The following is a 10,802-nucleotide window of genomic DNA, read 5'->3' as shown; positions in this document are numbered from 1 at the left end:
CCTAAATCCTACACACCTTTAATAGAGCAGCTGTGTGTTTCTCAAGCCCATGGGAATATAGCAAGGTGCGCGATGAAAGTTGAACATTGAGTAGATTGTGATAATGGATTAGTAAAAAAAAAATTCATGATAAATTAAAATTGGGGGAAATTAATTTGTAAAAATATATATATATTTATATGTCTATTTTTAACAATGTCATGTAATGAAATGCCTCAGAATGAGCGGTCTCGTGTGATGACTTTCTGACTTTCACTGAGCATGCGCGGTAAGCGCCAACAGCTCCTCGTCCAAGTTGTCACATGATGAGAGGAAAGCTTGGCTTCGGACTGCCGGGCCGTAGACTGAATAGGGACAGAGCCGTCTCTATCAGAATTTACCAATGGCAGCGTTATCAAGCTGACATGGCAGGTCAGTGAACATGTGACCTTTTTAGCGGAACGTTAACAAGTAAATTTGCTGGTTTTGAAGGTAGTAGTTTGTAGTCCACAACAGGAAGACATTCGCACGGTACAGTGTTAACTTTAAAAGCTAACGATGTGGCCTAGCTTAAAGTCTTTCCGTTTGGATAACATCGGCCCTTAACGTTACGTTGTAAAATATTTTAGTGAAAAGGTTGTCAGTGTTTATTGACGTGACGTCCTCGTCGTGCCAATCTTCGTCCCAGGCCCAGTTGGGTAACTTGGCTAAACATGAATCAGCATTTTAAACTTGCTGCCCAATTTTAAAAAGTGAAATCCATTCTGGCTGTGGTAACTTCCTGAGTGATCATCTAAATGTTAGCTAATTAACTAAAATAACAGCTGCCTAGTCGCTTTCTTATCCTAGTCTGTGTTTAAGTGACTGCCTTAAGCTAACAGTTACACCATCGTCACTTATTTATTTTTTGCTGAAGTCAGACAGAAGCAGTGCAACTTGCCGTTGCAGTAACAGTCAGTTATTCTAATGTTACAGTATACTAGCATGATTAGAGGCCGTTTATGACATGGCTAAAATCCCATGTCTCATGTTGTCACCAGTTGCCTTTAGTGAGAAGATAGTCAGCTGTCTTGCATAACGACAGGTCATATGACTGTCCACAGACCCTCTTGTCAGTAACAATTATATCATTTCAGTATGTTACGTTTCCGGAGTAAGGTTAAAAGACAATAAAATAAGTACATGTGCAGTGCTTATGAATGTATGTATGAAAATGGCCTTGTTGGCCATATGTGATTGCGTAACATGGTAACACAGTAACATCGTACCCCCTGCTGAATACAGGGTCTACTATGCCTGCAAGTCGTGATTACTTTATTATCATTTTATCCTTTGCACTATAATATCGTCTAAAAATGCCCAACACATGTTCAAGGTGATGTTTTCAAATGAGGGATGTATGATATATGTGACAGAAAGGTCATCAAAAATGTATTTTATTTGGCTGATAGTGAGGTTATAACTGATAAATAGAGCTGATGAAACAAACTACTTTGGTAGTTTGGCGCTCCACCATGAAGCACAGAGAAGAAAAAGAAGGAAGTACAGCACGCTGTTGTCTCGTTCATGGCCAAACTGCTGCATCTGGGTTTAGCTACATGGTGTTGACTAGAGAGTCAAGCATGTCAACACTGATGTGGACATTTTTACACTTTCCAAGAAAGGCAACGCTGCTTCAATTTCCAATACATGTTCTGTAACGGTTCAGAGAGGAGGGGGAAAGTTTTAACAACAAATCTCATTAGAGCTTTGGAATGTTGAGTCATCCACCTTTGCTTACTACATCTTAGCGTTTCCTTGGTTGTGCATACACTGAAGGTTAAGTGAAATTTTCTGTATTTGCCCTCACAAGAAGGTGATTATTGGTTATTGATATTGTCTGATACCAATAAAATACATATGCATCCCAACAAACCTTTAAGATATTTAGTTTACCGTCTTACAGGAGTGAAGAAAAACAGAGAGAATTCACATTTAAGAAGCAGGAACCTTAGATTTTTGCCTTTTTAAAAAAATTTATTTATTTTTTACTAAGGTTTCAGTTAGTTATCAAAACTGATTATGCTTTTTTGACATTGACTTTGGTCCTACAGGTTGAGCTTGTAGGAACCATGTCGCTCCAAGTTCCTCGCACATCGGTATTCACCTTTCAGTCTGCAGTGCACAGCGAACACGTTCTCCAGTGTCTGAATGACCAGAGGGAGAAGGACATCCTGTGTGATGTGACTGTGGTGGTGGAAAACAGGAGTTTTCGGGCCCATTGCTCTGTTTTGGCTTCTTGCAGCGATTACTTTCACAGCAGGGTTACCAGTGTCACCATACAGAATCCCATCATCACCTTGTCCGATGAGGTCAGTGTCCTATTGTTTGGTCTGTGCACGGATGAATTGTTTGTGTAATGTGGCTGTTTGCAGCCCATGAAATGTGACCCATGCCTGTGCACATTGCAGTGTCTGTGACAATAATATATCCATCATCTGCTTTGTTCATTTTATTTGTGTTAGTATCTACTGAGCTTTATAATATAGTATGTCACAACTGCGAAACAGTTCAGTAGCGGTTTTATGAAACAAAAAGTCAGGACAGTCTCATTGATTTGGATAATCTGAATCCCTTTATTAGCTGGTTTCACCTTTCTGTTACGTTCAAATTGGAGTAATTTAGTGGTGTAAGTTTTATTGTACCTCAGCACTCTGCTCTATCTATTTGTCCAACAGGTAACCGTTGAGGGGTTTGAACCTTTGCTTCAATTTGCCTACACATCAAAGCTGCCTTTCACCAAAGAAAACATTCATGCCATCCACAAAAGTGCAGAGTTTTTAGGATTCCATAACTTGGAGTCGGCATGCTTTGATTTCCTCATCCCAAAGTTTTCTGAAGGCAAAAGAACCTCACAGGAGGTCAAGCGTGGAGCGTGTTGTCGAAGCCAGGATCCCAGTGTCAGTAATGGCTCCATTGTAGAGACCAGCCAACCACAATCATTTGGGTCACACAGCTCAGTGCCTTCAAGAAGTGATGAACAAACAGAGTTTCCATCACAGTGTCCTCAGAGCACAGAGGGTCAGACGAACAGCAGGGAAGAACACTTCTGTTTGGAGAACTGTGGGCCCCAAATGGCCCCCTTATCTCTGGAGTTATCAGCAAATGGTGTGTGTCCCATGTTGTCTTTGCCATGCCCAGATACCAACAAAGCAGATCATCCCTCTCAGTACTGCGAAAGAGACATTTTAGAGATAGGAGATGTATGTAATCAAAGTGAGTTGAGCTTACCTGACTGTGGCTTACCCTGTGAGCTGTCAACGTCAGGCGATGTGAATCCACCAGAACTCACTCAGCCAGCATGCAGCAATTTTAAACAGACCGTCGAGACGCTTGGTGCTGAAACCAACTGTAACCCGGCTTCATGTCCACTCATCGCATCAGGGGCAGGAGATTGCAGTGAGTTATTAGAGCAGGGTGAGGTTGGCCTTGAACAGAGGATTGCAGGTGATCTCTCAGACCATGCGTTAACTGCTCTAAGCCATGAAGAGGGAATTGGACAGAGGAGCAGTGTGGAGAGGGAGGTGGCTGAACATCTGGCAAAGGGATTCTGGTCTGACCTATGCACATCTCAGGCTCAGCCACTCTCTATGGATCCCATGGATCAAAACAGTCTGGCCAAAGCATCAGACTTTCATTGGCTTAAGCAGTTAGATCTGAGCTCAAGTGTAGGAGACTGTCCCTTTCTCAAAGACCTTGAGAGAGGTGATGAACCTGGCCCGCGCACTGACATCCTGTCCCAGTCAGAGAAGAGCCCCTATATGTCTTCCTCTCTCAACTCTGGGGACGACTCAGATCTGGACACGGATGGAGATACTGAGGCCAACAACAAAAGAGCAGCAGAGGTCATTGTGATACAAAGCAGATTTTTGATTATTGATAGTTTGAAGTATTGGATAATGTTAATTTTGACTCATAAACCCTGTACTCTACAGATACAGCTCCCATTCCCAGTGGAGCAGATCTCAGCGCTGAGCCGCAGTGCCTTCCAGCAGCTTCTGAAGCACCATCACCTGACCCAAGATCAGCTGGAGTTTGTCCATGACGTCCGCAGACGAAGTAAAAACCGCGTTGCTGCACAGCGCTGCCGGAAGAGGAAATTGGACAGCATACACCAGCTAGAATGTGAAATCAAAAGATTAGTAAGTTGCTTTCATTTCTTTGGGTTTCTTCAACATGATGTCAAACATGATACAATTGACTGTAGTGTCTTGCTGTTGGTACTCTGTGACCTTTATTGACCTCTAGTGGTGACCAGTGTGAACTGCAGCAGTGTGGATGTAAGACCTCTGACGCTCCTGTCACAGCCTTCAACCCCCCGTTAACCTGGTGTCCATAACAATACAAATTCTATTATGAGGAAAAAAATGCCGATGTACTTTTGCTATGATATATTGGCATTTACCAAAATCATCTGATGTGAAGCATTTGGAAATGGAAATGGAAAAAAATGTTCTGTTCTACCCCTTTCCCACTGGACATAAAACCCTCTAACACCCACTAACATCTGGCTTTACATTCTGCATTTATTCCCATGTCAAGTGTCTCCAGTAGTCTTGGGTATTTATTAGCTCTGATTGGCTGTGAAGTAAATGTGACACCTGGGCAAATTGCTAGTTTTCACTCATTTTCTGGCACAATGTTGTGACATTGTCTTGTAGCAACTATCCCGCTATTCAGCTTCACATATTTAGATTAAAAGTTTAGACCAGGACGTTTTTGATTTGTAAATACTCTAGACTGATGAAGCAGTAGAAATGAAAGTGAAAGAAACATGAGCCTTTGTTCTAACAGAAAAAAACAATGAGGACTAAGGACTCAATATTTGCTAAGCTCTACTGAGTAACTCTTGAATCTTTTTACTTCAGTTGTTGTCCAAAAAAGACATGTGCTTTCAGGAGGAGTCGAGGAAGAGCATGAACTTCAATGTCTTTCTCGCTACAGACAGGTGAGAAAAAGCGGCTGCTGCAGGAGCGAACCGAGCTGGAGCAAAACCTGGAGGAGACACGGCAGAGTTTGTGCGGCTTATGTAAGAGTGTGAGCATAGAGTCCGGCTCTGATCAGGACCACTTGCAGCTTCTTGCCAAGCTCTCCTCCCTAGACCCACCCATCTCCTCCCCCAACCTAGCAGGTAAAGATGATGAGTCTCAGATCGCCATCGAAATGGTAAGTTGTTCTTCAGAGTGTGACCCTATCAAGCCGCTTACAGGGTCAGTTAAAACTGCTGCAGCAGAGCCAGGCACACAGACAGAGGAGGCTGACTCTCAACAAAGCTGCACTGATCCCGTATCTCTGCTCAATGCCTGTCTGGACATGAACAATATACTGTAATCCCTTTCAGGGAAAAATGGCTTTCCTGTATATTTTACTGACTGATGATTTCCTGCCTGATAGCAGCATTTTAAGGTGACATTAAGTCAGATTTCCTTCACTGTATTTCTAATATGCATTTCACTTAAGTATACACGGGATCCAGTATTCATCCTTTTAAAAGTGCAAACAATTTTCAGGTGATTCTCAAATGTTCCCATTTCCATTCCTAAATTTAAGTTTGTCTTTCTCAGGGAAACTCATCCTGACTGTGTTTTGATGGGTAAAATGATTCCCTTTGCATTTTCACGCCATTCTCTTCCTTATGCACACAGTTAGAAAAATAAGAAGTTTCTTTAATTTTGCATTAACTTGTTTATCATTAGATTCTTGAGAAATACTGTATTATTCCACCACTATGCTGTTTCTTTAATTAAATATGCATAGCACTAACAAAACATTTTTCAGTAGCTTCTGAGAAATTGTTACAGCTGCAGCATTATTTCAGTGCCAGTGCATACATTGAATGAATATATGTGTGTGTATATGTATATATATATATATATATATATATATATATATACACATTCATTATATATAGATATATTGAAAATGAAGAATGGTTGCAGTGTGTCTGAAAGTGTTATGGGGGAACATAAGAAATTATGTTTTCATTGCAAAACGTGCCTTATGCAGTAGTATAGTGTATATACAGAAAGATAAAGGTGAAATTTGTATATTTGTATCTCATGCACTGTTGCACATTAACCCATTAGTCCATATCGATGACATTTCAGTCTGTCTTCATGTTGAGTATTTTTTTATCAAATACTTTCACAGCTTACAGATTTAAATAAACAACATTTTGTTACCATTCATTGTTTTGTTTTTGTTTTTTTTTTAATGAGCAAAAGTAGGACTATTCCTTCCACTACTAATGCACAATACCGCAGTTTGGCCAATAGAGGGAAGTACAGCTCTATTTACCTCGTGAGCTATGCTTGCACTTAATTGACTGACTTGAACACTGTAACAGTATGAATTGTTCCTTCTACCGCAGGGCTTGAAGTTGCAAAAGTTTTGTAAACTTTGAGCCCCAAACTCCAGTAAAAATGAACTTGAAAAAATGTGGACTACTGTTGATGTCAGACTTCAAACAGCATTGGTGGACTAAACTAAACTCATACTCAGAAAGATGCATGCTGGGCACAACACTAATCTGTTTTATACCAAGAAGTATAAAATAAATCAGGGGGGTATAGAGGAATCAAGAAGTTCTGATGCTTTGATCTTACAAAAGCACTTCTTTAGCTATTAGCATTGCACATGTTCGGCTGCTTCTGCGCAGACCTTTTAATGAGAACTGTGTCATCCTCATCAGATTGAAAAAAGAAGAATAGTCATTTTGTTTGTTTTCTCCTAATGTCATTTTAACCCTCTCTCTTGCATCACAGCAGCCATCCTTATGCAGACTGTGCGCTGCTTTAGCATATCGCTCCTATCTCAGGTCAAAGCAAAGGATGCAGTAAGATTATTACAAAGAAGAAAAGAAAAAAGCAGTTTGATTGGACATCACGCTTCCTTTCTCCTAATTAGCCACATTTCTGACACACTTTTGCTTGCTCTTGTAAAAAACCGGACACTGGTCTGAGTGCTCCGTCGTACTTCAGTGCAGTGTGGATCTGGTATCTGACTTGGTCAGACAAACCAGTAGCCAACAGAAGAACCATTTTAGTAAGGCCATTCAAAAGTTGAAGTTTCTATTTTGTCATGATGTTTTTGTCTGGTGATATGAACTTTATACTTGTCAAAGTTTGGACAGTGTTTGCCTTGTTGTTATGTGTCCTTTCAAATAGCCACTGGACCACTTGGGGACAATGAAGGAAAAAGCAATCTCGCCGTGTGTCCCTCGAAACAACTCTCAAGGTCAAAGCGGTAATTACACCAGCAACCCTGAAGCGACAAATAAAGCTCATACCTATCTTTGAGAAGTTAGAACATACACACACACACACGCACTATCACAAAAAGCTGGAGCTCTAAACGCAACAAGTGGCGTTGCATCTAAAATCAAAAGGATTATATGATGATAATGCTTCAGAGATAAGATATCATATCTCCCTGTGCTGCCATGACACACATCTGTACAAAATCCCCAAGTTTATGTTTGTCTTAACTGGCATCACCTTCAAATACCAAAGCTTTATGAAATGGACCCATATCTGAATTTCCTTCTCAAAAATAGGATTCTTCCCCGATGTTTGTGTCTTTTCTGCACAGTTTGGATTTTGGAGTATTGTAGCGCAAAACACAAGATTATCCTCTTTTGCAAGCTACACAGGAAGAGAAACTTGATTTGAGGAGGAAGCAGCTGTGCAGCATGGCAAGGTCAGAGGCGCATAATCCGCGGCCTCATTCATGCAAGATTAAAAACCTGCTCAGAGTTCTGATTAAGAACGCAGGGTTAGAAGATTAAAGACCCACAAACAAAATGAAAGCAGTTTAAGCCCAATCCTGGAATTCATCAGAATACCAAAACCTTAAACTGTCATTACAACGTGAGATTAATGCAAAGCCCCCTTGAACTGTGTGTCTGTCTTGATATATCTTCTGTGTCAGAGCCTATATTTCCTTTTTAACCAAAAATCTGGGTGATTCTGGTGTTCTGTCCTTTCTCTCCACCTCTTTCTTCTGATTTCTTTTCTGTGATTGAAATGAAATTGAAGACATTTAAATATAATGAAACACTTGTCGGTATGAATTAAGGTTCCTGTCAATTAAATAACCAGTCCTTACCTACTTTTACTTACATACTTTTGTTTGCTTTTCTCACGCAAAACATGGTTTTATTTTTTGAAGTGTTTAGACATGTCCCTTTTACCTACTTTTCCACACTGATTCTAGTCCTTATCCATTGACAGACAGACTCCACAGTATTTAGGTAGCAAGGATTAGGAAGCAGGAGGCAAGTGGGAAAACAAGGATTACAAATTAAAACATCTGGAAGTTAGTTTGCTTGCAAAAATGCTAAACAAGAATACATACATGCTAATAAAACTGACCAACATGACTCAGTGTGGCATTCATAGACTGTTTCTTTCACTGGCAGGACTCTTGCTGCTGCCTAACACTGAACGATTATTTTACTGCCACAGATACAAATGTTATTCAGCAGGTCTTGTTAAACAAGCAGCAATCAGCACTTAGAGGGCTGTAGTTGGTAAAGTAATTCTTCCATAAAAGTTTTATTTTGGGACAGACACAATTTGTCCAAAAAAAGCACACAATGCAATTGTTGGAACATCAGAACAAAAAGTAAAATCCTTGATACGATAATATTGGTTTTCACCTCTGTAAACTCAAGATTAGGGACTGATATGTCAATTAGCTTTCAGATTCCCTCTTATTGACTGCAAAAATATATAATATCTTGTGTAAATAAGAATAGTGGAAGTACAGTAACTGTCATGGACCCCTGAATGCTGACCTAAGGACTGGACCTCTGGGAGTTTCTCTAGCAGGGGTCAAAATCAGAGAGAAAGACACAATACTTGTATAATCAGTCGCAGCATAAGGTCCATGACCCTCTTGCAACACAACATAAATCTTATAAGCTGCTGAGCTACTGTATCCTTACTGATTATATGCCGCAGTCACTATGAACTTCATTTTGGGGGGTAGTGCTGAGAAGGGGGTTGTATCCCATTGACAGGATTATATAAACGAGGACCATAATACTGTAATCTCCCAGAGAAATGAGAGAAAGCAGGGGACACGCCGACCCCAGCTAGCTAGCACCCTGGTCTGCAACCAGATTAACAAACAGCTGGTTGTACAGTGACAGATTATGTTCGCACTTGTTTAACAGTCCTCACAGTGTTACATTTGTAGTATTAGAAGCACAAGGAAAAGTGCCTTTCAGAACAAGATGTCAAGGAAGTCATGCAGTATCATAGAAGCAGTCATGGGGAAATAGTCAGAATTTTTCAGTGTCGAGAGCCAACTGGAGAAGCAGGGATGATGCTGGCAATTCCGCCAAGTGCGCTGGTTTTTAATTAACTTCACTGTCGTGAGAGTCAGATTCAGCAGAGTAATTTATTCAGGTTAGCAGAGCAGAAAAAAATGCCCAAAGTTTCATGAAAGCCTTCATTCTCCGAACAGAGTCACATACTGAAGGTAAATCATGCATTTGATGTGTGCTGGCTTTGACAGAGCACAGTGGAAAGAATTTTCCAGTTTGTCTGTCTGTATCATAACTGGCGACTGGACAGCGAGAATATCTCGTGTCCTGATCTAACAGTCACATCTTCAGTTGCTGATTCACATAAGTGCAACATGAGTGCACGTCAGTTGGAGTTACAGGGTTGTCAGATGTAGTCAAAAGATCACCAGCTGATCTCTCAGCTTGCGTGATTCAGCTGAAGCACTTAAGCTGGAGGTTGAAAGTGCTGCTGTATGAAAAGGTTGAAACACTTTTTAAAAAGCATACAGGGATTTATCTTCATTAATACTTGTATATTAATTAACAGAACAACATCAAACCAAATTAATTAAAGACCAGATTCCTTTGACAGGTGTAGTCGATTTGTATGTGTGTTTTGGACGGCAAAGGAACACACTGTGTAATTCTGCCTCCCCTTTACTTAGATTTGTCTCTTCATTGTCAAGAGACACTTTAAAGACAGACCCCGGTCCTCCATCACGGCACTGAAAGGAATTAGCTGTAACAAAAAAAAAAAAAAAAAATACTAAAAGAAAAAGAAAAATAGATGCTGTATAAAAGTGAAGAAGCAAAGCATGGGTAGAAGCAGGTGAGAAGCAACACCGCACAGACAGTAGTCAAGTCAAAATCAAGCATTCAACCTCAACTTCACCGCAGAGTTTCAGTTGAGTTTAGCATTTGTCATTCCAAGCAGAGCGTTGTAGACTTCTCGTGTCATTTCTGCTGTATACACCTGAGTGTGTATCTGAGCAGTTCAAATCTGCACTGGATGAATCCTGGTTTCAGGTCAAAATGTACTGAATGTGTCACCTTCTTTTGTCAGCTTCAATCTCCAAATGGAGAGCTGTATCCTAACTTTTGAATATTAAAATCTGTTTTCCAGTGAAAAACTGCAATGTGAACGCTCGTGATGCTTTGTTGTCAACGAATGCGACACTAACATTAGATTAACAACATTTTTGAAGTGATGCTGTATTCATGATGCAAGAAATATTCAAAAATCACTGATTTGATAACCATAATCACCTTTTCCATTTGCTAATTTACTCATAGTCACAAATATTTCAAACCCCCAACTGTGTCACATCATCTCAAATGTGATTCTATAATGCAGTGACAAAACAATCAGGGCTCAGTATTACCTGTCAGATTTGGGGGAGGGATTTCATTACATCCGCAGGATTTTCTAATCTGTGTGACAGGGCCTGTACACTTTTAAACCAGGAGTGTTTAATATATGTTTCTAATCCGC

At 40.3% G+C, this 10,802-nt stretch overlaps 1 protein-coding gene across 2 annotated transcripts; it reads left to right on the top strand.

The window, feature by feature from the left end:
- The first annotated feature begins 219 nt into the window (after positions 1-219).
- LOC124059552 (transcription regulator protein BACH1-like) lies at positions 220-10,055 on the top strand. 2 transcript variants are annotated; one of them, XM_046389654.1, is made up of 5 exons: positions 220-411; positions 2,073-2,330; positions 2,697-3,863; positions 3,954-4,160; positions 4,963-10,055. In XM_046389654.1, the coding sequence occupies exons 2-5, from the start codon at positions 2,091-2,093 to the stop codon at positions 5,347-5,349; spliced, it is 2,001 nt and encodes a 666-aa protein (XP_046245610.1). In that variant the 5' UTR covers positions 220-411; positions 2,073-2,090; the 3' UTR covers positions 5,350-10,055. The 2 variants fall into 2 exon arrangements, with proteins under 2 accessions (XP_046245610.1, XP_046245611.1); XM_046389655.1 differs by having other exon boundaries at positions 220-510.
- Positions 10,056-10,802: the final 747 nt, after the last annotated feature.

This window comes from Scatophagus argus, chromosome 5, assembly GCF_020382885.2.
Source record: "Scatophagus argus isolate fScaArg1 chromosome 5, fScaArg1.pri, whole genome shotgun sequence".
Classification (NCBI taxonomy): Eukaryota; Metazoa; Chordata; class Actinopteri; family Scatophagidae; genus Scatophagus; species Scatophagus argus.
The sequence above is the reverse complement of the archived record's forward strand: the minus strand, read 5'-3'. Positions and strand labels throughout refer to the sequence as shown.

Coding starts and splice junctions, on each gene's coding strand:
- LOC124059552 (XM_046389654.1), top strand. CDS start 2,091: ATGTCGCTCCAAGTTCCTCGCACATCGGTATTCACCTTTCAGTCTGCA. Junction 3,864..3,953: donor ACAACAAAAGAGCAGCAGAG/GTCATTGTGATA, acceptor TGTACTCTACAG/ATACAGCTCCCATTCCCAGT. Junction 4,161..4,962: donor AATGTGAAATCAAAAGATTA/GTAAGTTGCTTT, acceptor TTCTCGCTACAG/ACAGGTGAGAAAAAGCGGCT.